The following is a 25,283-nucleotide window of genomic DNA, read 5'->3' as shown; positions in this document are numbered from 1 at the left end:
TGTACATTATCTTAAACTAGCCACATCTTAAAATAAAAAGTACAGCTACATATTCTTGGTTCTTTCGGTAAAGTCACGTAGAAGGAAAATAATAAAATTATAAAACAATACAATTCTCACGACGTTTCGACTGCAACACAAGGAATGCTGTGGATTTAACGTTTCGACTGCAACACAAGCAATGCTGTGGATTTCACACCTGATGATGATTGCTTGTGTTGCAGTCGAAACGTCGTGAAATTTGTTTTATATTTGTATTATTTCCCTTCTACGTGACTTTACCAAAAGAACCAAGAATATGAATCCCTGCAGTCACTAAAGCTTTAAATAAAACAAGTACAGCTACAATTAGAACAAGAGGCATGCCAAAAGTCCATATCTTTATTAAATCAAATAATGAAAAACAAAAGGGAACACGACACAGACCCTTTTTTGGAAAATCGCGGAAAAAGGACCCCTCCTCCAAGCTGCAACAGCGCCAGCCGTGGAATGGGTGCAATTTTTTTGTTATTTACATGAGCCACAAGATTTGTTTTATTTCTTTCAAAAGCAGTTTCACACAAACAGAAATTAAAGTTGGATATTTCCCTTGATGCATACAAAATGTACAAGTTGTGAACCAATTATCTCAAGCGATAGTTAGCCGGACGACAATTTAGAACATTTTAAAAAACGATGCAGTGTCAAAACTTTTGATACTTTTTTTATAATTCTCCATAAAGAGAAATGTTAATGACAACGATTTTCAGAGAAAAGTCTGTAATTTCATATGCAATTCATATTAAATAGTATATAGTTCTGTAGATATGCTAAACAGACAATATTTGTAATAAAATCCTACAAGGGTTGCAGCTGACATTGCACAATAGTGATGCATAATAATTTTGCTCAAGTTAAGTTTTAGTAAAAACAGACTGGAACGTAATTTTCTACAGCGGAAGTGATGTCAAAATTTCGTACGCAACAGAACAACATCTGGAAGTTATTCAAGCAAACACGTATTTTTTTTTCATTTTTAGTCTGTCGGCGTTGTTTTTTTTGTCGTTTTAACGAATCAAAAACATCCAAGGACAAAAGACGTTAAGAATACAAAGTACACGTAAGATCACGTTTCAGAAAATAAGCATCTGTCGGAAGCAAACAAAACAATTCCAGTCCTGAATTATCTTCATGCCATATTGCTTCCCTTGGGACCTGAATGCATTTTGGTCACTTCAGTGGTCATGGCGAATCAGAACAAAAAGACAATTTTATTTTGAATCTTGCAATGTAAATATCTGGCTTTAAAAAAGACAACATCTCGGCAGTACTACAATATAGTTCAAAAAGAGACAATTTAAAAAGTAGATAAAAACAATAATGTGCACTTACTTTTCAAAAATAAGTTAATGGCACATCCTCGTGTATTTGTTCAACTGACATTTAATCACTTAATTACACCTGTTGATGAAAGGTAAAAAAAATGTAATAACCAAAAGATGTTAATCCACTCAACAATGGCGAACAAGGCACTTGCATGCATGTTATCATCATCACACAATGGCAAGATCAGTTCCCAAGATACAGGACTGAAACACTGTGCTCATCACTCTAAATGTAAACCCAAATCGCCCTCCGGACGATATGTTTCTCAAGTACACACGAGGGCAGCCACACTTAAGGCTTATTTTCTTACAAACAGCCGGATTTCATTTAGAGACTAATGTCGGGAGTGGGTTTGATGGTGGCGGCGTGATCAATGAATAAGTAATTCTTATGGAGGTGGTGATGAGTTGACAAGGTGGGGGCCAATGTTGTCTTGGAAAAACAGCAACCTGATAAGAGGGGACATCAGCTCATGCAAATTTCACTGATGATACATTCACAGATAATTAACATTGGATACAAAGCACATGTTTTCTCAATAATCTCACTGTTAAATATGCTTTAGCTCATACAGATACTGATTTTGCTCTTTGGAAACCAGTCGTTTTGTATGATTACCACAGGTGCAAATTCATCTTATGGTGTTAGGAAAACACATTTTAATGCACCACTTGTATTTGACAATGAATGTTGCCAATGTTCGACTATCTTCTTGGTTCTTTAGGTAAAGTCACGTAGAAGGGAAGTAACATTTTTATTATTATTATATTATATAAAATAAAACATAATAAAATAATTTTTATATTATATTCTTTTATTATGTTTTATTTTTATTATTTTATTACTTCCCTTCTACGTGACTTTACCGAAAGAACCAAGAAGATGAATCCCTCCAGTCATGAAAGCTTTAAATCGAAATTTAATGTTCGACTAGTGCCTACTAATACAAGAATAAAAGGTAAATATAAAGGTGCAGCCCTGCAATTGTTTACTTTACGGCACTGCTTGCGGGAAGGGGCCTCCACGAGAGAAAGTTCTAGAGAGCCCTTCCTGGAGTGTGTATTTGGCCTCCTTTCGCAGGCTAGACATCTTGGAAGAGGTGGGATAGCCACACTTTGCTCCACCACACATAACCTCTTCTTGGCTCTTTCGGTAAAGTCACGTAGAATGGAAATAATAAAATAATAAAAATAAAACATTATAAAATAATTCTCACGTCGTTTCGGCCACAACGCAAGCAGCCGTCCTCAGGGGAGACAGCGTCTCCCCGACAGACCTGGTCTTCACATGAGACGCTGTCTCCCCGACAGACCTAGTCTTCACCTGAGGACGGCTGCTTGCGGTTGTGGCCGAAACGTCGTGAGAATTATTTTATTATGTTTTATTTTTATTATTTTATTATTTCCATTCTACGTGACTTTACAGAAAGAACCAAGAAGATGAATCCCTGCAGTCACGAAAGCTTTAAATCACACGAAACCTGTCGATCGACCAACTGTGGCGTTCCCGTTTATATTTCTGGGTGGACAGAGGTGGGGGAGATTAACAAAAAAAACATGCCGCATTGTTTCAACTTTCCCATTTAAAAAAATATTCCTAAACTTAATCCACCGATGGGATAGTGCACATCTAGAAAATATTTTCTTGGCCAGACTCGTGTACAGAGTACAACATCACATATCCGCCCTGACCAAATAATATCCCAAATCCAGTGCAGTATGTGTGCGTGGTGTAACAGTCATTTTCTATAGATGTTCACAATTCCGATATTTTCACGCACAGTGATGTGTAATTAATCTCGAGCACATTTGCTTGCTTCTATAGTACAGTGACGCATGTCCGCGCGCTTAAAGCAGTTTGCGCTTCATTTTCTTCAGTAACATAGTTGTGCATTGTGTAACTGACTTTTCCTATAGATGCTGTTCATATATCCCAAGCATTTTACAGATCTGCTCATACTCTCAGTCCCAAGCGAGTCGGATATGTGAAGCTGTACCGTACAGTTAAGCTTGGGATTTTCACACAGTTTATCCATAAAAGCCATTGAGCTACTTGCTGTGTAAAATGGGTGGTTAAAATATGACATTCTGTTTGTGTAAAAACAAAAGCCAATATTTCTAATTACGAATGAAAACATTTACACAAATATTCAGAACAAAAATGTCAGATGAGTACAATGAACATACTGCATGGTCCCTGAGGACCGGTTTGAAATAATGCCTTTGGCAAAACTATTTTTCGCTCGCGCAGAGGTTCATGGGAGACATTCCCATCCAGTTGCATGGCGTAAGAAAAAAAACATTCCATTTTGGGTTAAAAAGCAGCGCTCTTTTGGGAATGTTGTACTTTTTAGGTCCAAAATCAGGCACGATGGCAAGTTGGCCCAATATGTTTACATTTCTCCTGTAATCTGCCTTTACAGTTGTGGTATATTTCCTACATTGGCAGCTAGCGTTTAATCATATTTTTGCCCATTTTATTGATGACGTTTTAATTATATTGCTGCATATTTCAATTCAAGTACAATACTAGCTTACATACACGTATACAGTATATTATATATTTTTTCAGTGGCACATTAAGGCTCCTTTCCAAAGGAATAAAAGAAGACGAACCTACATCACGTCCTAATGCAGTACTGCGAACAGCCAGGCAAGCTGTTCTTTGTTCTGAAGCTGAGCTCATGTGCTGCACGGTGGATAGGCGTATTGATGGCCATAGATAGGCTACGATGACACAAGAGGACGTGCCCTCATTAGTCTGGGCACAGCCATCGCGACACACCTGCCTTAATTTTTCAACAATGTCCATCTTGACAGCTGGCACCGAGTCACCCAGGTGAGAATTGGGTTTTCTGGCGATGGTCACAGACGTGGACTTTAAAATGAGAGTGGGTGACGGAACTCAATGGTGTGTAAGTGGGGTGAGGGAGGACCGTGCCACCTTTGACAAAGCATACGGAGTAACGGAGGCTATGAGAGGTACTGCCGTCTCGCGACGACTCAGCTGAAGAGATTTCCGTAGTCGGGCAACTTCCCCTGCGGCTGCCCGCACGGTGTTTTCAATATCTCCCCGCCGATCACCGTGACTGGCTCCACCTGAGCAGCAAAATGACACAAATGCTCTGTGACTCACTGAGTTCATGACTACAAATTGCATTCATCAAATGTCGACGTTTTGAAAATGTGCACCAACAGTTTACATTGATTCACAACATGCCAATTCCACTGGCAGGATTGTGTTCTTGACATCGGGCGTTGTTATGCTCCTTTAGGACCCACTCATTTGCCACACATAACAAGAGTTGGGCCTTTGGATTCGGAATATAAATCGAATGAACGTGCATGAATATGTATTAACGTGCGTAAAATGCATGTCCGGCAAGTAAAACAGTCACTTGCGATCCAAACCATGCAAAATATAATCAATAAAAATGTGCTTGCTAATTTGTGGCCACGTGTTTGGCGCATGCATTTCATTGTTCATCGTTTCACACGAACACATTATCGATGCACATTCACAAAGGAAGAGGTTTAGTCTGAAGTCATATACAGCCTCCCCCCTCCCACATTACACCCAGACAGAAACCAATAGGTTCAATCGCCAAAAGAACTGCACGAACGCGGACGGCCCGCTATGCCATCGGCTCACCTTGTGGAAGTTGACCAACTCGGGCAGGGAGGCGTGCTTGATCTGGTCGACGCCGAAGAAGCTGTAGGAGTCACCCGCCGCGTCCACCAGGAAGTGCTTGGTGGAGCGCGCCATGCGGTAGGAGAGCGCGTAGCCCCAGACGCGCTCGCTCACACGCAGCAGGAACGTACCCTCCGCCGTTCCCGACAGCAGCTCCTCCGCATCCTCGCGCGAGATGAGGCCTGCGAATGGCCCAGCATATGCAGCAGCCACAGAGGGGAGTCATCGTCATTGCCCAGCATGTGCAGCAGCCACAGAGGATCATCATCACTCACCATGTGCAGCAGCCAGAGGGGGATAGTCATCACCCAGAATGTGCAGCAGCCACAGAGGGGGGCATCATAAGCATCATTGCCCAGCATGTGCAGCAGCCACAAATGAGGGATCATCAGCATCATCACCCAGCATGTCCAGCCACAGAGGGGGATCATAAGCAGCAGCAGCAGCCATGACCAATTCACTGCTGGATCAGTATACTTCCCCATCATGTCGTGGAAAGAATAGACGATATTTCAGCACGCTGGTCAGTGCGGGTTGGTAAAGGCTGGGAGTGTAAATGTGTAAGCAATGAGGCACAGTGGAACAGTGGGTTTCGCTGGACGGTCCTCTGCTGACCACCACGTAAGCACAGCTGGTGGTCACCCATCCCCAAGCATTATCCAGGCTCGACACTGCTTAGCTTCTAACATTTGACGTTATCAGATGCATTCCAGGTGATTGTCATTGGTAAAAAGACATGTTTACCAGACTACAATGCATCAACATATACTCCACATGCAACATTCCAGATTGAGTATGCATGCACATAAGGATGAACAGTAAAATAAAATTGACATGCGCACACACCACACACAAAAATAATTAACTGGCTGCATCAAGATTCATAACGGAGACAAGAAGTGAAGCTGCAAAGAAGAGATTCTCCGTCACTCGCTCCACGTGGCCCTCACGTCCTGCCGTTACCACCCCTACCAGCTCGCCCTGGCCACCCCCCCCCCCCCATCCAATCACCATCTCTCGCCCCCCTTTACCGTGGAACCAGGGAGCGACGGTATCCGCGTTTCCCCTGAAGCAGGCCCGGCGCGGGATCTCGCGCTCACGGAACCACGTCACAATGGCCTGACGTGACGCCGGGCACGGCAGCTCCGGCTTCTTGCTGCGGCGGGACGACACAAAAAAACAAAACCAGCAGCGCAATTCAAGACTTGTTGAGGGAATTCTAGATTTGAAGCTTTCGTGACTGCAAGGATTCATACTGTTAGTTTTTTCGGTAAAGTGACGTAGACTTAAATTTCGATTTAAAGCTTTCGTGACTGCAGGGATTCATCTTCTTGGTTCTTTTGGTAAAGTCACGTAGAATGAAAATAATAAAATAATAAAATAATATAACTAAAACAATAAAATAATTCTCACGACGTTTCGGCCACAACGCAAGCAGCCGTCCTCAGGTGAAGACCAGGTCTGTCGGGGAGACAGCGTTCAGACGCTGTCTCCCCGACAGACCTGGTCTTATTTTATTACTTCCCTTCTACGTGACTTTACCGAAAGAACCAAGAAGATCACGTAGACTTGTTGAGGGAACTCCCAAATAAGCCAGAAGTGAAGTTGGTGCAAATGATGTTCGGCGTTTGGTAGGCATGTAAACAATTTCCGTTTAGTTTTTCCCACATTTGTAATCGCGTACGATGGATAAGAAACATGCAGAGTGTGGGGGGCAAAAAAAACGGGACAAAAGTTATAAAAAAAAGTGCGCAAAGAAGCTTGAAGAGGGGCATGCTAGAAATGACACCAAGAGACAGAAAGATAAACACGTGGATCACAGAAGCAGATTGGAGACAATGCATCGATTGATATCGACGTTTAAGCTCACAAGACATGCATCATAGTGTGTAAGAGTTCACGTGTTTTGATGAGTATATATTTGATGTAATGTTTTCATGTCACCCGTGAAAGCACTATATATGCTGCCATTCACCACAATGTAATTAAAAAAATTGGAACATTGAATCGCGACAAGTGAATAGTGACAATTCATCGAATCACTGGGGTGGGCGGCATGAATCGCTCCACCCTTAAGTTTGATCGTCTCGTTTGTATTGTTTCTGATTATATCATCTAGGCAATTTTCTTCACTTTATTTGCTTAAATTGAACACTGGCATGCAAATATTAAATATTTTAAATTAATTGAAAATGATTGAGTCTGACGTGCATGACGGTTTGACAAAATTTTAACAAATGTTTACAAACCAATTTCTTTTCACTTATCAGCCAGCACGTGGGTGGAGTGGCGGCGCAGTGGTTAGCGCACTGTGTTATGAACCCGGCAACCTGAATTTGATTCCCAGCCAGGGCTAACATCAGTGGTGATATCTGAGCATGCATTGACGAGTATGGTGAAGTATGGTCAAACCATCCCCATGACCAATACACCATGCTTCGGATTTTGTCCAGCAGTAACTTGACAGTGGGATACATGTTATTTATTTATTTAGTATCAAGCATATTCCCTTGACCTCTAGTTGCAACACACGGAAAATGATAATCGCAAGCACACATCCAGTGTTTGCAGCGGTGGATTGAGAAAGGGCTATAAGGGCAGAGCTTGTAATGGAAAGCGTGTGGAGGTGTTAGATGAAAAGTGATAACTGTTCAACACAAAATGCCTTATGGCAGACATAAAGCCACTGGAGCTATGCACTTTTAAATCTCGATTGAAAACTCTTTTCTTTCGCACTGCTTTGTGTTCAGTTTGCTGTTTTTCCTCCGCACCTCCGTTTAGCGCTGTTGGCTACTTACACACACACACGAGGCACATCTCTGTGCTGCGGAGAAGGGCCATTCGCCAGATACATCACTTATTATACATTTTATCCTTCGTTAGAGCAGCGTTATTGACGAACGCGTTGGGGTGTTTTCGTTTATGTGTAAATCGCGCCGGCGCCGCGCGTGCGGTGCGGTGCGGTGTCAGTGACCGTCGCCGGACGGCTCCTCACCCAGGAAGCAGCTTGGTGGGTCTGGGCGGAGGCACGGGCTTGGGTCCGGGCCTCGCGCCTCCCCCCCCGGGGCAGTCCTGCACGTCTATGCCCACGAAGCGGTTGGTGAGCGACGCCACGGAGCCCTTCTCGATGGCGCGGATCGACTGGCGCTTGTACTCCTCGCGCGTGCGCAGCGCGAGCTGACGCCGCGCCTCATCCGCCGCCTTCGCCTTCTTCACTGCGAGGCGCACACACACGCAGCGCGACGACGGTTCAACGTACATAGAGGTTTCTTGGGTTAGATCGCGTAAATATACAAATGTGTCGTTAAACCTGCCACCACCCAACACAGCCAATTAGAAAAGGTTTGTTACATAAACAGAACATGCTAATTCCTCACTAGTACAGCACACCGGTGTGTTGGAGAGCCAAGCCACAACATTTGCAATCTGAGTACGACGTTTCGCCAGTAATTACAACTAGCATCATCAGGCGACAGCCAGATTTGTGGAGAAGTCCTGTTTCGTTCCTTAAATAGAGGGGTAGATCTGTGTTACACGTACGGGTGTGTGTGTGTGTATGTTGAAGTTCTATCGCACTGTATGTAGCCAACCGTGCTAATATCAGAGATGCGGACCATGCTAAACCTGACTGCGACGTGAAAACTACGGAATACCCATACAAACAAGTAATTGTCTCTCGATGGCAAATTGGCTGACGAGTCATTAACTACCCAAGCCTGGTATATTGGAGGTCGTGGGTCCGATCCCAACCCCGATGCCTGGAAATTTGGAGTTTGAATTTTCTCCCCGTGGTCGCATGGATTTTTCTCCGGGTTCTCCGGTTTTTCCTCTCCATTTAGAATCGACGTGCATTTAAAGTGTTTGGCTGTTAGAAATTTGCACTTGATAAGCCACTTCAGTGGGCTATCATTTGTGGCCAGGTCGCTTCTGAAAAAGAGCGATATAGCTCAGTGGGCCTTAACTGGTAAAATAAAAAAAAATCACTTTTTTACATCGTTAAATATAGGAAACCAAATTATTTTAATTGGTTAAATTTGGTGGGGCAATGGCGCAGTGCTTAAGCCTTGCTGTGCTATCAACTCCGCTACCTGAATTTGATTCCCAGCCAAGACTAACATTGATTTGTCAACTGTCCTGGACACCCCTTCGGTCAAGTATGGTCAAACAAACCCCCCGTCACCGCCATGGTGGGGGGGGGGGAGGTGCTTCATCTGTTAGTGGATTGACAAGGGCTGTAAATTAATGTAAATTTCTGTATTGTATTTAATCGTTGCGAACATCAATGCCAACAGATTATTGTGCTGATCCAGTGTTCTTCATGGCGGCCCCCCAACAATACACAGCATGTGAAAACACCCCCATCGTCATCGTGCTGCTGTGCAACCCAGCAATGGTTTCAAATGTGTGGCAGCCCTCACACTGATGATGTCTTATCGGCGAAAGTGGCCACCCCTCTGAAAATTTGTGAAAAACACTGTGCTAATCTAATACAGCTGAATTTAATTCATCATTCTTCTTTGGCCTTCCATCCATTCCATCAGATTTTTTGGCTAAAAAGTTGTTTTCATTAAGTAGGGCCCACACCCATGCCCCCCCCCCCGTAGTTCTCCTTCAGTGACTGTGGTGTTACAAATTCGTGTTTGTTCCAGCTAACAGCAGGCATCTCCATTCCCTCCCCCAACTCATGATGCTAAAGTTCACGTGCAGAATAACTTTTTTTTTCCTTTTAAGACGCTCAACAATAAAACGAAGGCACAGAGTACTCGTTCTTTTGCTCTTGAATATCACATTCTTTTAGTGGCTGCCAAGTTTTACAGTGCGTGAAAAGAAACTATCACGCACATCATCACCACCACCACCACCAACCAACGACCCCCAACACTAATTCCCTTGGAAGGCGAGTCCCTTGTTTGTTTCGTGGGCCTCAGTGTCACACAGCATATGGCCCACCCCCTATTCTTATCAATAGCGGTCGATCAGGAGCCACGCTAAGCATCTGGTGAACAGGTGGCAGGCCTAACCCTTCCTCCAGCACTCCACTTAATACCCCACGGTTCATTACAGCGTCATGTTTGGCCAGGGTCAAAGGGTGAACTCTGAATCTGCAATGAATTTTACCTCTCCAGGCGGCTACACTGCTGAGTGTGCAATTTTAAACACAATTCTAGTTAATTCAATTATATTGTCTCCCCCCCCCCCCCCATTGTTTCTTCAATAAGCATCGACAGTCGCTGCTGTCATTTGCTTGATTTTAACCGTGAGTCACTGGTACACACATTTAATTATACTGCTCCGCTACTGAATGGTTTGAACCACTTTAATGACAATCCAATTCATTATATGTATTCCCATTGTTGCCGCTTCTGTGAGGCTCCTTTGAATGTCCTGAAGCCAGAACAATCAATAATGTAAAATAAAACAATTGCTCAATATTTTAACAATGAGTGACCCGGCGGCACAAAGCATAATCAGAGGACCCGCACAATAGCTGTAATGCAAAGCACACTGTGTTAAATCCATCTAATACTATGCAAAGCCAGGTAGATTTTTAAAGTGTGGTCATATATATTCTTTGGGTACTTCGGTAAATCCACGTAGATATAAGAAAAAATAATACAAATATCACGACGTTTCGATCGCAACACAAGCGATCGTCATCAGGTGAAAAAATAGTGGTCATATAATCCAAGCATCTCTGCTAGAGGTCACTTGAACAAACACAAAGAATTGCTGCCATCTCCAAGCACAGCAACAACGGAGAAGGGTTGCTGTTTAAATACAACAGATTGCCAGGTGTCCCTATCGGCCAATCCGTGTAACCGGACTGGAAACAGCTCTCTCTACAGTGTTGTTGCTACAAGACTGCGAGGTAAGTCCAAACATGTGCCCGTATCCCACAAACATTAAAGCGATGAAACGTGGCTATATTGTTGAAGAAAGTAAACTCTGGCTGCGATGTTGTACAACGTGTGCCGTGCCTCTCCGATTAGCACGGTTGGCTTCGTACAGTGCGGGAGAAGTTCAACATTCGTACGCACAAAAGTATTGACGTTTTGTAGGTAATTCAATGATAAAATAATGAAGTATTGCTCAGTGACCAGCGCACTGAACCAGCACTGCTGGGATCCTGGGTCCGGATCCGGGTATCATCAACATAATTCATAAACAACACCACTGAGAAAGAGAGTTGTTGCCAGTGTCCTGTTAAATAATTGGCTGACAAGAGAACGTCTGTTACTGTTGCAATTAAAGCGTGTTCTCAAATGCAGTAAACGGACGGTTTTAGCTGGTCCACAACGGATGACAAAAAACCCAATAATTTGCAATTTGTTTTGCTACTTATCTTTGGCTTATTTTGGCTCAGAGATATAACAAAATTCAGTTTCAATTATATGCATATAACATATTTTGCAGGGCATTAATAGGCGTCTCTCTGGTGTGGGAGGGACTTCAGAAGTAGTTCTGTGATGTAATCTTGTCATCTTCCTCTGGCATTAACTTTGTGACACATGGTGTCATACAGTTGCAATGATAATTACAACTCCAGTGCATAAACGATACCTAAATGATGGGGCTTATTCAATGAATGGTCTATGGAGTATAATCTACACACAGTGGCACAAAGATTACAAGATGCGGTGCAGAGGAAACAATAAAAAGCTAAGTAAACAAAAATCTGTTTCACATTTGCTTTCTAGAATAATACATTTCAGCAGCATTTATTTTAGCAGGCAAACTTTTGACCGGTTGCAATGTTAATTATAACTCCAGTGCATAACAGATGCCTAAATTGGTGGGGCTTATTATTCAATGAATGGCTTATGAGGTCAATATATAACTTTAAAAACTTATGATCAAATCAAAGCCAATGAATATCAGTCAATTCAGGCATTTGGGTCTCCAATTCTACAATTCAAAAGAAAGCTAAATAAAGTACAAATAAGGCAACAAATTAAGTAAAATTTTTTTAAATCTTTTAACACCAATGTGTTGACATCAGCACTGCTGGAAGAGCTGATTTTTAAAGAGCTGATTTTTAAAGAATTTAGTCATTAGAAAGTCCACCTGCACTGGTTGGCATGGGCCCTTGGTGCGAGGGATGAAACGGGGCCCTCTGCAGACTCGACAGCTACTCCGCTGCGTGCACTACCTCACACACATCACCGCTGGGCTCCCCACTACCCCCTGCAAAATGTCTCCCATGCACGGCTACATAAATATCCACACCTCCTGCAAAGCCAAATGTAAAGTAAACATTCCAACTCATTCCAGATGCGTCCGAGCAATCTCCATGGAAACGGCAGCATGGTCGTAGACATTCGGTTTTCAAATAACGAATGCCAAAGTGGCACAACATCCCTTGTGTGGCCAGTACCCTGCTCGCCTTTATCTACAGCCAGCACATCTCTACCCTATCTCTAGAGCCATCCAAGACATCGCTGCCATATCTCTCTTGATCCAGCCAGCACATCGCTGCCCTATCTCTTGATCCATTCAGCACATCACGGCGCTCTCTCTATAGAGCCAGCCAGCACATCGCTGCCATATCTCTCTCGAGCCAGCTAGCACATTGTTGCCCTCTCTCTTTAGGTCCAGCCAGCACATCGCTGTCATATCTCTCGAGCCAGCCAGCACATCACGGCGCTCTCTCTATAGAGCCAGCCACCACACCGCTGCCTTATCTCTCTAGAGCCAGCCAGCACATCACTGCCTTATCTCCAGTCAGCCAAAACATCGCTACCCTCTCTCTCTCGAGAGCCATCCAGCACACTGCTGCTCTATCTATCTCTAGGGTCAGCCAGCACATCGCTACCCTCTCTCTAGAGTCAGCCAGCAAATCTCTGTCCTATCTTTAGATCCAGCCAGCAGATTGCGACCCTTCCTTCAGAGACTGCAGCACCCAATTTAAACTCGAGCTTTGTTTCCAAGACCACTAAGAAGAGGTCTCTGTCAGCACTGGAACGGCCGGTACTGGCCAGAGGCAGCACCAGAGCCTGGATCCATGTCCCCTTGGTCCACAAGTCAAGAAGCTCCAGGAGCTGAGCCCTAAACGCTCCGTCTCCCCAACATCTTTCCCTCCTTGCTCTCCGTGGCCAGCAAGTGGGCGCCGGTCGGGGAGACATCTTTAACAAATATTGTTATCGAAGTTTAATGTAATAAATAACCGTGTTACACGATACGAACGCAAACAATAACAATGTTTGTAATGGCTTGACTACATTTTTTTTTGTACACACACGGTGGGGGAATTTAAAATGGCAAATGACATCACGACACAAACGTCTCGTGACTGCACTGACCCCGTTAAATTACAACTGGTCCTGTGGTCGGCCCGACTCTACCACGTGTGGCACGAGTTGAGAAGTGATCCTGGGTGGTCGGGTTCTTGGGGAATCCTTGGGACTGGTTCAGCAAGGCTGGGCTGCTGTGGGAAATGCGAGCTGCCCTGTGCGAACATCTACCCAGCACGGCTCGGGCTGCTGCCCATAGAAAACGAGGCGTAACAATGCACGGATGCTCAGTGGCCATCGTCTCTCCTCTCTCTCTCTCCATTGCAGACACAGTGAAATTTAGTTTTGTTGTCCTTCCCCCGCACCTCCAATTAGCACGGTTGGCTACGTACCTGTGCGAAAAAAGTTCAACATACAGGTAGTCCCCAACTTACGATGGTCCGACTTACGATATTTCGATCTTAGGATTGTGATAGCGATACGACAAAATTGTAAAATATTTTAAATTTCTCGCGGCAGGCAAACGTAGCAGCATACGAGGTACGACACTGTACGTTGGGATGCTGCCGGGATGTACTGTACGCATCTCCCGCCTTGTGTGATGCCTCACTCTCACCAGCGGTCGAAGGAGTTAAGTGGTCACGGTGTTAGCGCGTGTATTTTCTTCCGTGATTTTGTGTTTCAGAATCTTGTTGAGTACAGTACAATATGATACGTTACGATACGTTCAATGCATGTATATGTAGCTTTAGCGATTTCATTTTAGGGTTACCACGATACGATACATACGTTCAAAGCATGTTAAAAGTTTTTATAGCAGATAGGATTGTTTGCTGAAAAAACTTTCTATGAAATTGCAGTTCATATAGGTAGGCTAAGAATTTACCTTGTTTTTTACTTTACATTTTACTGTGCAATACAGTATTGTAATTAATAAATACATACAGTATATAGTTTATACAGCACGGTACTGTAAATTGCTCTGTATTGCTAAATTATCACCATTCTTTAAGACTCCTGGGTAGGCTAGGATATTTTCGACTTATGATTGGGTCGTCGTAACGCATCTCCATCGTAAGTCGGGGACTACCTGTACACATAATGCACCGAGCCTCGACACTTACGGGCCTCCTGCCACGCCATTTCCTCGGCGTCATAGTTGGACTGCTGGAAGTTTGCGTAGATGTTCTCCGAGTCGTCGTCCTCCTCCTGCTCCTTCTTCTCATCCTCCTTCTGCTGCCGTTCGTGCGAGACCTTCATCCACTGCTTCCTGCGGTCAGACTCGGCGCACATCTTCCCCAGGATCCTGCGTGGGTCTGCAGGCTCCTGCTGCCCTTTTGGCTGGTGGGAAGAGACATGGAAAGGGAGATTGAACTTTCAAAAACACGGCAAAGTGTGTGTGTTGAACCAATTGTAAGACTTTCTGTAAGTGGATGAGAAACTCATCAGATTTTTAACATGCCTGACTGTCCAGGAATGAAAAGATCGTGTATAATACATCTTTTGAATTATATTTATTTTAATTATATTTATAAATATTGGTAATATTCTGGACACATTTTTGCATGTATAATACACCTTTTAACTATATGGATAAAAATTTAGTTGTTTGTAAATTTTACTTACTAAAGCATAAAATGGGTCAATATGTTGGATTTAGAAAGTTGCCACTATAAAACCATAAAATGTAGTATATTTTCATATTCATGAGCTCCACACAGTACCCTTGTTGCATTATGTATTGAAATTTGTTTTAGACCAAGTATCGTCTATAATGCAGAAACCATTGCAGACACCAGTGCACTCTAAGTGTCAGTCGTTAAACCTACATTGATTTTACATTAAAATTACACCAATGTGGATATGAATCGGAGGTCAGAGCGCTGGGCTGGCACCACTGAGATCTTGGGGTTTGAATCCAGATTTGAGTCACTCAAGCGTACCGAGTGGATGTCTCAGCCCAGTCGCGCAATGATCGCACGCACATAAAATCCCCCCACAATGTTGGACTTGTCAGTGCCGGGAATTTAATTAATTACTTTGACTGTCACGAGGCAATCTTGTAGCATAGCGTGTGGGAAAGTGCACTCCCCCCCTCCCCCACTGTGTAAAGGATCATCTTCAGACATCCTGCGAAAAATATATTTTAACCCTGTCCTTCTCCGACACACGGGCGCGCACCGCTCTCCGAGATATCTGAATTGATTCCTCACCGCGTGACAAAGTCAACAGCACAACTGTAGTGCACCAACGTGAAATTTAATTCAAAAGCGCTCGAAAGTCACCGTTAAACATACCGTGTCATTCAAGGAATAACGACAAACCCAACTCGGAAAATGTTAATTATCTCTTGTGACATAGACACAATAGAATTCATCAGGAGTTAACTTCAGCGGCCATCATTTTTTTCCAATTCAACTTTGTTCGCTGTTGTTTTGCTCAACTTCAAATCGTGTGCGCTGTGTGGAAGCAGGGCGGCACGCACAGTCGGGACTTGACTAAATCGTGACCATATGTGCATGAACACGGTAACGGGAACGACAGCCCGGCCGGTGCTGACATAGGGGACGCGTGCAGCGGCGTGTGGGCATGATGCAGTGGCGCTTGCCTGCTGTGGCAGAGCCACGGGCGACTCTTGGCGGACTTCCTTGGGCACGTGTCGCTCCTCTGCTGCCTGGGTCTGCGGTTTCTCTTCCGAAATTCTTTTCTCCTCCCCGACGCTCGTCGGCCTCTGTACCTGCAACGTACACAGTTGCCACAAATTAAATTAGTTTCTCGATATGACAATTTCGATTTAAAGCTTTCGTGACTGCAGGGATTCATCTTCTTGGTTCTTTCGGTAAAGTCACGTAGACTTTACCGAAAGAACCAAGAAGATATGACAATTATCGGGATATCAGTTTCATATAGAATTGTAACTCGATTTAGCATTTCTGTTTCTGTAATCGTAAGGTTACAAGTCACTCCGGAATGTACGACGCACCCCAAACTTGTACCGAAGCGTCAATACATTTACACAAAGGTTGACCACGCTCACACACACCTGAGGATAAGCACCCTAACCTTTGCTTTAAAACACAAGAGGAAAAGTGTCTTATAATCCAGAGAATACGGTACATTGTATGTGTTTACCGTACTACCAGTATGAATAAAGATTACCTAAGAGTTCTTATGTTGCAGTCCACTCAACACAAGCCCTGTCCATCCGTCTTCTAACAATTGCAACTTTAAAATTTGTAACGCTTCTAAACGTACTGGATCTCTTTTAAACAAAAACTATTACGCAATGGAACGATCCAAAGAAATTATCTCATATATCTGCCATGCTGTCAATTCTAAAACATTTTGCAAAGTATCCATTTAATGGGAAATGGGTATGATTATGAACTTGTGCTAGTTATTTCATTAATATAATTTCAGGAAATAAAACATTTAAAAATACAATCGGGATATGATGATGTTTTCCAAAACTGACATCACAATTATCGTGGATGTTGTATTTTTGATATATCTCAGCTTCAACTTTATTTAGTTTAACCAGGTGAGAACTCAAAACAGCAGTATAGTCTCATTTTCAAGAGCGACCAGCGGCATTCGTCTGCCAGTAAGGGCCAACTATTGCTACGTATGCTACCAATTGAGTAATTTGTGTGAAATTTTCGAATTTGGCCAATTTGGAATACTGACTGTGGCACACAATGGCCTACTCCTGTGAATGACATCAGGCGATCTTTAACGACAACTGTGAATCAGACAGCATGTAATATTATTACTATGGTTAATAACACCTGTAACAATACTGCTACTACTATATTTATTTTACCAGGTAAGGCCCACTTAAGTATATAGCTCTTTTGCAGAAGCGACCTGGCCACAAATGATAGCTCAACGAAGTGGCTTCGGAGGAAAAAACTGGAGGACCCAAAGAAAAATCCACCCGACCACGGGGAAAACATGCAAACTAAAAATATACAGCAGTCAGGGTCGGGATCGAACCCACGACCTCCTGTATGCCAGGCAAGGGAGATAACATCTTGGCACCGTGGCGCCATATAATCAGGGCGGTGGTTGAATTCGAACGGTGAACCTTTGCAACAAGCAGTGAATGCGCTACCGCTGTGCCGTGTGTCACTGCACCTATACAGAATCGCCAAATCGCAGCAACCCTCCTGCGATGGGCGGATAATCCATCATTAGTTACCCACTGAGGCCACCTGTACAAAGGATGCTGAGCAACAGCTTAAGGAACACCAATTCCCTCTCAAAGCACTTAATATGACCTTTAGAACCAAGGGCTTATCCATCGAAAATTGGAAAGCCAACATGCAAGGTAATTATAATCTCCACAAGTGTTCATCAAATATTTACACCGGCATTCATTTGCTCAAGCAAACACACCTAATTTTAAACTCCCCATCATATGGCTAGATTTTAATATTTACAGCAGCAGCAGTAACAATATAATTATAATATGTACAATGATACATGTACAGCCCTTTGTCAATCCACTGCTAGATGAGGGCCTCCACACACCATACTTCACCATGCTGGCCAGTGCAGGTTGGTGAAGCTGGGGAGCAAAACTATGGACGCTTATAAGTACAGTACAACTATAAACAAACATGCTGTCCAGCACGTACGACAATATAGGTGTCTCCATTCCCCCCCCCACCAAACTAAAACTGTCATGGTTATGGAAAACATAAACACTGAGCCCACATCATTATGCCAATGCCTAATTGAGGAGTACGTTGACAAGGGCAGATGTGTTACGTTCAACTGCGGTGTTGTTGTCCTTCCACGATTCACCTAATGAGCTCACAATCTCAACAAATCAATCAAATCCCCGTGCGTTAGGTAGAGGGCCAGGACACACAACGCTCGCTTGCTGATGGTGGTTTTATTTTCGACAAATGTCCCGCTCAACCAAATCCCCTCACCTTATACGGTGTGTCCCCATAGGGGGCAAGGGAAATTACCAAGATGGAATTTTCACGGACCGTTGTCGTTTCGCCTAAATTCAATCCGGCAAATCAATTTGCGGGCATTATTTAAAGTGAAAAATGTTTGCTCAACGGCGCTCTTTTTCACAGACACCATCTGTCTCCAGTTGGCTGATAAAATAAACGTTCCAGGTTTTTTTTTGCAAGTTATACAGTCGGCACAACCCGTTGTGCCTCATTTTCTGAGACTTGAACTTTTAGTGGCTGAGATGTGGACACATCAGACAAAGCTTTAATGGGGGAAACCACAAAGGGAAAAGATTAGAAGGTATAAAAGCTTCCATTGTATGCGCGCGCAGCCACATATGATATGAAGGGTAGAGTTAACATCGTCGATTCCGACCAACAGCTGCACAAACCAAGTGCTATGCCAACCAGTACGTGCTCCAAAGCATTTGGCTGAAGAAAGACACGTTAGACATCGTGTGAACTACCATACACGGGTATTAAAACGATGTCAAACGTCAGTCGACACTTTCCTGTATGCCTACCCGCACAAGGGTACATGGACAAGTGGCCCAGTGGCTAGCATGCTACACTATTAACCCGGCAATGAAGTTGAATTCCCAGCCACGGCTAACATCAGTGGCGAGTGACTATCCCCCTCCAGTTCACGAAACCTACACTGACCGGGCATGCTCAAGTGAAGTCAAACAACCCCCTATGACTGAGATGGTGTGGGGGGCAACCTTCATCCAGCAGTGCATGACAAAGGGCTGAAAATAAATGTCTTATATATGTTTACCTGCAAGCTACAAATGGTACATGTCAGGCTCATTTATCATTTTATAAGTCTTGTTTTTAAATAAATAGATCTGAGGTTTGCTGGGAAGTGTCACAGAATTACAGGAAGTGCGCATGTTTGCTGGGAAGTGTCACAGGGGTGCCAGTGGCGAGATGTTAACTTCCTCGCCTGGTATACAGGATGTCGTGGGTTCAATCCCGAACCTGACGCCTGTATATTTGGAGTCTACACGTTCTTCCCGTGGTCACCTAGATTTTTCTACGGGTCCTCCGGTTTTCCCCTCTACATTTAGAGTCAACGTGCGTTTCAAGTCTTTGGCTGCAATAAATTTCCACGCGATAAGCCACTTCGTTGAGCTATCACTTTGGATAGCCAGGGCACTTCTGAAAAAGAGTTTTCGAACTCAGTGGGCCTAACCCAGTAAAATAAAATTTGTTTAAATCGGAGGAAGATTTCAAACAAAGGTGCCTCGCTGTAATGCTGCCGATTGCACCACGTCCTCTCACGTGCTCGTGACTCGGTGACAATCACGACGACAACGATGACGATAACAATGAAGACAAACACGCTCGCAGCTGCGCAACATAGCAACACAAGCTCTTTCACACAGCACGGCTAAACACCCTCAAGACCCCCCCACCACGCCCCCCCCCCCCCCCCGAGTCAAAATGATAGGTATGCACTGGCGGCGTTATGAAAACAGCTTCTGCGTCTACCACCCATGACACCCGGGGTTGCTTGGAGAATTACCACGGCAAGTCCTGAAACTTAGCGCAAGAAGCCAGCTCGCAGTATTTTCACTCGGAATGCACGGTGGAGTAAAAATGTCGCTCCGCCAGGTTTGCGCAAGACGTGTTGAATGTGCGTCGCGACGGTGGCCTCAGCCATTCAAACTCGAAGCCCTCTGCGAGAAGAAGAGCACGGACACGGGGCGGTGCGGAGGGGGGACAAGCGTCGCTCACGCCATTCCTACGGGCGCCGCCGTGATTCCACGCCGTCAATTCGCACCACACCTGGCCCAAAAAAATCCACCGGAACCTTTTATTAACGCCGCCAGGGAAGGGCTGCTGAAAGTACACAACAGGGGGTCTCGGCAAACTACACGAGTGGGTATTTTAAAACGCTTCGCTTTGTGCGCGCTAAAAAATCAGCGACACGCTAGGAGGGTACTTGGAGAGTGTGTGTGTGTACACAGCATCTGTGTCTCTTTTCGTCCTTAGAGGCCAGCCAGCATGTGAAAAAAATACCTTACAGGATTTTTAACGCTGATGAAAGGCACCTGTTATTTCTACCGCCCATGATAATAAAGCTTACAACGCTAGTAAAAGGCATTTACACGATATGCCACATTACCCCACTGTGTTTAAAGTCAATGTGAATATCCTCTGCGGTGCCTGTCATGCAAATGTAGAATTTACACCAATGATTCAGGGCGGGCAACAGAAATGAGTGCCGCCCAAAGCGTTAATAAAGCAGCTCTGCGCATCCTGACATTTTTACTGCACTGTACACGCCAACGCCAAAATCACTCACGACATGTCCCGACCCCGTCAAATATTCGGAAATAAGCAGGGTTGAGCCTGAACGCAGTGCTTGGACGGGCGGCCACCATAAACAGATTGTCACAGGGCAGCAGAAAGCTAAGTAGCACATAGCAACATCCATTGTTATACTATACTTCCATGTTCGCTCCCGATCTTCAGCAACCCGCACTGCCCAGCTTAGTGAAGTATGGCAACAACAAAAAACACCCGAGAACCACAAGGTATGGGGGATGCCTTCATCCAGCAGCGGACTGAGAAAAGGACTGTACGTGTACTTGTACTGTACACCATTAAACCACTTGGTTGAAGGCAAATTTATTGTCCCATAAGCAGCATGATTACTGCCCTAAAAATGTTGAATTTCCAGCACTGGCTCAGGACAATCAACATAAGTGATAACCACCTGAGGCTGAACTGAGCATAGCAACATGCTGACATTCTTTTTGACACTACAGTCCTCTCCACACATAACTCCCAAAAGTAAAGGTGCAGCCCTGCAGTTACTTTTCTCATGCTACTGCTGCAGAAGGGCCTCCCACTGGAGGGAACTCTATGGAGCCCCTATAGAGGGTATTTGGCCTATTCTTCCACTCACAATGGCCAGACACGTTGGAAGACGTCACAGGACCTGAACTTTACTGGAGCGAGACAAGACCTGCGGATCGACTAAACGTGGTGTACCCCATTCACGCTGCTGGGTGGACAGATGCTGAGTGGAAGTGGACGGGGGGGGGGATTTTAGAAAATATCCCACTCTTTCAGCTGTCGCACTGGAGAATCGAACAGGCAGCGGACCTCTGGAATGGAAGTCCATTGTGCTAACCATTACACCAGGGCAGCATCCCCACACGTGCTGTACACACGCCACGGTGGCAAGATGTTAACTTCCTCGCCTGGTATATACAGAAGGTCGTGGGTTCAATCACGACACTGACGCCTATATGTTTTGAGTTTGCAATGTTCTCCCTGTGGTCGCGTGAATTTTTACTCTGGGTCCTCTGGTTTTGTCCACAAACGTGCGTTTAGAGTATGCGGCTGCTGTAAATTTCCACGTGGCAAGCCACTTCGTTGAGCTATCAATTGTGGCCAGATCGCTTCTGAAACAGAGCTAAATAGCTCAGTGGGCCTTACCTGCTAGAATAAAAAATTAGTTTCGTTTTCAGAGTTTCTACGCCGTATATACATTTTATTTTAATTCAGTTTACAAGCACACATGGGCAAACGTCGTCCAACAGCTAGCGGATGTGCAGGCGGGCCGCTGCGCCGTTTAAGGAGTGCGCTGTCGTTTTATCGAGAGTGGCCATGAACGCACAAGGGCTTAGCGTGAAAGCATGGGGGAAAGTAGGCTGAGAAAGGAGCAGACTACTCTGGTGATGGGGGGGAGGTTTGTACATTTTTTTGTTGTTTCTTTGTTCGGTTATGGGAAAAATTCCAGGAACTATTTCACCCAGTGGACCCATGGCGTCTGCGGTTGCTAAGACAGAGAGAGAGTGCTGCTAACACAGATGAGTGGAAACAGCTCTGTGTCTCTGGACATAAAGCAGCACGTGTAATAAAATTGCCGTACTATTAAACATTTACTTAAAGCTTTTAGAATCTGTTCTCGGAATTCTGGGAATTGTTGACACGGAACTTCTCAAAAAGTGTACATGATTTATGCTTTTGTAAAACTGATGACTTGATGTCCCAGGAGTTTACGTGATGGTGTTTATTTGAAATCTAATGCTTTCAAACTTCTCGCATAAAGTATGTTCGATAACGCCAACATGTAAACATCACGTAGTGGAATTGTTTGTTGATCAAAGCAAATGCTCCACATACACGTACCCGCCGGCTATCTATGAGCCATATCTTGAGGTATGCCCCTACATTCAAAATAATTCCAGCCCTGCGTTTTTCTGTTGAGATGCAGTGCCAATTATTTACCCCAGGGTAAGAGAAAAAACCTCACCGAGTCACAAGATTTAAAGGAGGGTCCCCCTTTGCATCGGGAATCTTTTTGTCACGTGGAAAGAACTCGGAGAACAACTCAGCAAACCCGCCACACGCATACGGGGGGTGACACGCAGCACTGCCATCTCCTGGCCACCTCGGAGCCCCCCCCCCCCTGATGCCTACGACACCTGGCAAGCCTTTTTAGTAGTCACTCATCCCAGTACTAACCAGGCTCAATTCAGCTTATCTTTCAAGCTTCCTTGAGCTATGGCGCAGCTGGAAATGTCCAGTAGGCGTGGAATCAAGCGGCACAGCAATGCACCCGATTCATTAATTAATTTCAATCCATTAGCTCGGGATACACGTACCAATTTGCATGGGTATGAATCAATGATAATCGTGTATATGTTGTAAGTAATGGGTTTACACATGATTCCTGCAGCTGGTAGACTTGCGTTCATTAGAATAAATGTTTTAGTAAACACTCGCCACCACGAGAGAGGACATCGCAAAACTTTACAGTATGTCCAACAGACTACTACTACATCCACCGCAATGATATATACAAAAAAATGTGATTCTTGAATCAAATCGTGACAATTCATTAACATTGCAGGAAGGGGTGCAAATTGTTACACCCATAATAATTTATAATGCAAATGCAGTTGTGTCAAGATGCTGCTCTCATACACACACAATATCCTTGCTGTTTGTCAATCAACTGCTAGGAGAAGGGCCTCATACGAGTTATTTGAACATACGTCACCATGCTGGTCAGTACGGGTTGGTGAAGGTAGGGAGCATAGATGTGGGAATACAGAGTACAGGACAACATTGAATTGTTCTGCATTGATCCATGTTGCCTACCATGTACCCTATCCGTAATTCCAACTACATCCCCAATGATGCAAGCAATGTTCCTTACGTACACATGCCCTAATGTGGCAGTGAATGTTAGGCAACTGCACTTTAATGTGTAACCTAGGTTTTGGGGTGTGTTGTGTTGTCACTGCACATGCCTCCAGAGCTGGCAAAGAAATCACAGAAAAGCACACGGTGTGTGTCCCTCTTTACCTCCACGGGGATTATGTGACATTCCAGCATCGCCAAAAATACTTAAACCTGAACAAGCTCAAAGTTATTTACGAAAAAATGCACATGTTAAAATGATAAAAAAAAAACAAACGTAATCTTCACCTACTCGCCAAGATAACACAGTTAAGTTTATAAAAAACAAAGGGCGCTGTAGCAGCATCGCGTGTCGCTATTTTTATTACGGCGATCATTACGAGATGATAAGCGCTGGGTTGGATCGTTGGCCTCTCAAACGACGGCAGACAGCGCAAACGTTCGAAGCATCGCCATCTTCGTGCACCGTATCGGCAGAGTGCCATCATCGCGGGGGCGCGCGTTCTCACAAACAAGGAAGCTCGGTAAGGAAAAAAGCGGAAAATGCAATTAACTGCAGATACAAACACCATGCGTGGGAGGGCACAGCCCCTGCAGCTGTGGGGACCTGGAGACCGACAATAATGGCTTAATGATTTTACAGCACTTTGTCCGTCCCACTACTGGATGAAGGGCTCCCCACGCCGCGTCGGTCGCGGGGATCTGTGTAACCATATTTCGCCACGCTGATCAGTGTGGGTTGGTAAATGTGGTGCGCGCGCGCGCCCAGGACCGGTTCAGATATCACTCGCCCGCTGGTGTTTCCCACGGCCGAGAATCAAAACCAGGTTGCCGGGTTAATATTGCGGTGCTCTAACCACTGCACCCATGCGCTACCGCTCCACCTGCTTACTAGATTTCTGAAAGAGTAATGCGATTCTTAAATCGGCTTTGTGCCCACAAAAGATACATCCAGTGCAAGCAAAGAGCTCATTTCGGCGTACATGTTTCCAACATGCGCTTGCGAGCGGAGAGTTATGCACGCCACGGAGGCGCACTCACTGTTCACTGCGTTATCCGGCGCGGCAGAGTGCACCACACCGACGGCTCCATCTTAAAGGTGGCCACCAGTGCAGAACAAAAAACAAACATCCCCCGTGTAGCCTGTAACAGACTGTTGGGGCAAGTGCTGCGAGCGAGCATTTATGAAGGCCGGCACGATAAACGTGGGGGGGGGGGGGGGGTTGGCCAACACCACGCCCCGATTGCCTTTATCTCCCCAGTGGTGATGTTTTTACACACCGCACCAGGTATCCATTTGAGACTGAGTCGACCTAGGGGAGGCCCAGGTCCGGTTCACAGGCGCCGCACAGGCACCATCAAATCGTCTCGTCCGCCACAGACAAAAACGCGAGAGACGCCGTGACGTCGCCCGCAAGATCATAATGTGACCGCAGCATAAATCAAATTCCAATTATGCATATTTTTCGAGAACAAATCAAATATAATAAACGTTTTATATACTGTAATATGCATTGCCCAAGACTCTCATGAAAAAGGCTACTTCACACGCTCTGCTCTCGAGTGCTCATTGATAACAGAAACTTAACTGAAAATGTAAAGGTAACCCACGTGCGACCTATCCCTCTCCAGGTCTCGCCCCCCGTTTGTCCGGCAGTTTGCGCCCTCACCGAAGGCGTGCATCGCTGCCAACTCATGGCCACACAGAGCAGTGGCGTCATGGTTATCATGCCGGATAATAGTTACCATGGCGCGGCAGCTGAAACAATGGGGCAACTCTCTTAAACACCACCCTTTGCCTCGGTCCCCCCAGCAGTACAAATGGGTAGATCCGCAGTTAGTCGATCGGCAGGCCATGTAT

General features: G+C 44.8%; 1 protein-coding gene across 2 annotated transcripts in view; it reads right to left on the bottom strand.

Moving 5' to 3' along the window:
- Window positions 1-367: 367 nt before the first annotated feature.
- Window positions 368-25,283, bottom strand: part of SH2D4B (SH2 domain containing 4B) — a 42,973-nt gene continuing 18,057 nt past the window's right edge. For both annotated transcript variants that reach the window (XM_078603360.1, XM_078603361.1), the window contains exons 5-10: window positions 15,895-16,023; window positions 14,411-14,627; window positions 8,051-8,270; window positions 6,087-6,211; window positions 5,017-5,237; window positions 368-4,463 (exon numbers count right to left, since the gene is read on the bottom strand). In XM_078603360.1, the coding sequence (XP_078459486.1) occupies window positions 4,368-4,463; window positions 5,017-5,237; window positions 6,087-6,211; window positions 8,051-8,270; window positions 14,411-14,627; window positions 15,895-16,023 (1,008 nt within the window). In that variant the 3' untranslated portion in view covers window positions 368-4,367. The remainder of the gene's footprint in view (window positions 4,464-5,016; window positions 5,238-6,086; window positions 6,212-8,050; window positions 8,271-14,410; window positions 14,628-15,894; window positions 16,024-25,283) is intronic.

The sequence above is a fragment of the Lampetra planeri genome, chromosome 20 (genome assembly GCF_965212315.1).
Source record: "Lampetra planeri chromosome 20, kcLamPlan1.2.h2, whole genome shotgun sequence".
In the NCBI taxonomy this organism is placed as follows: Eukaryota; Metazoa; Chordata; class Hyperoartia; order Petromyzontiformes; family Petromyzontidae; genus Lampetra; species Lampetra planeri.
The sequence above is the reverse complement of the archived record's forward strand: the minus strand, read 5'-3'. Positions and strand labels throughout refer to the sequence as shown.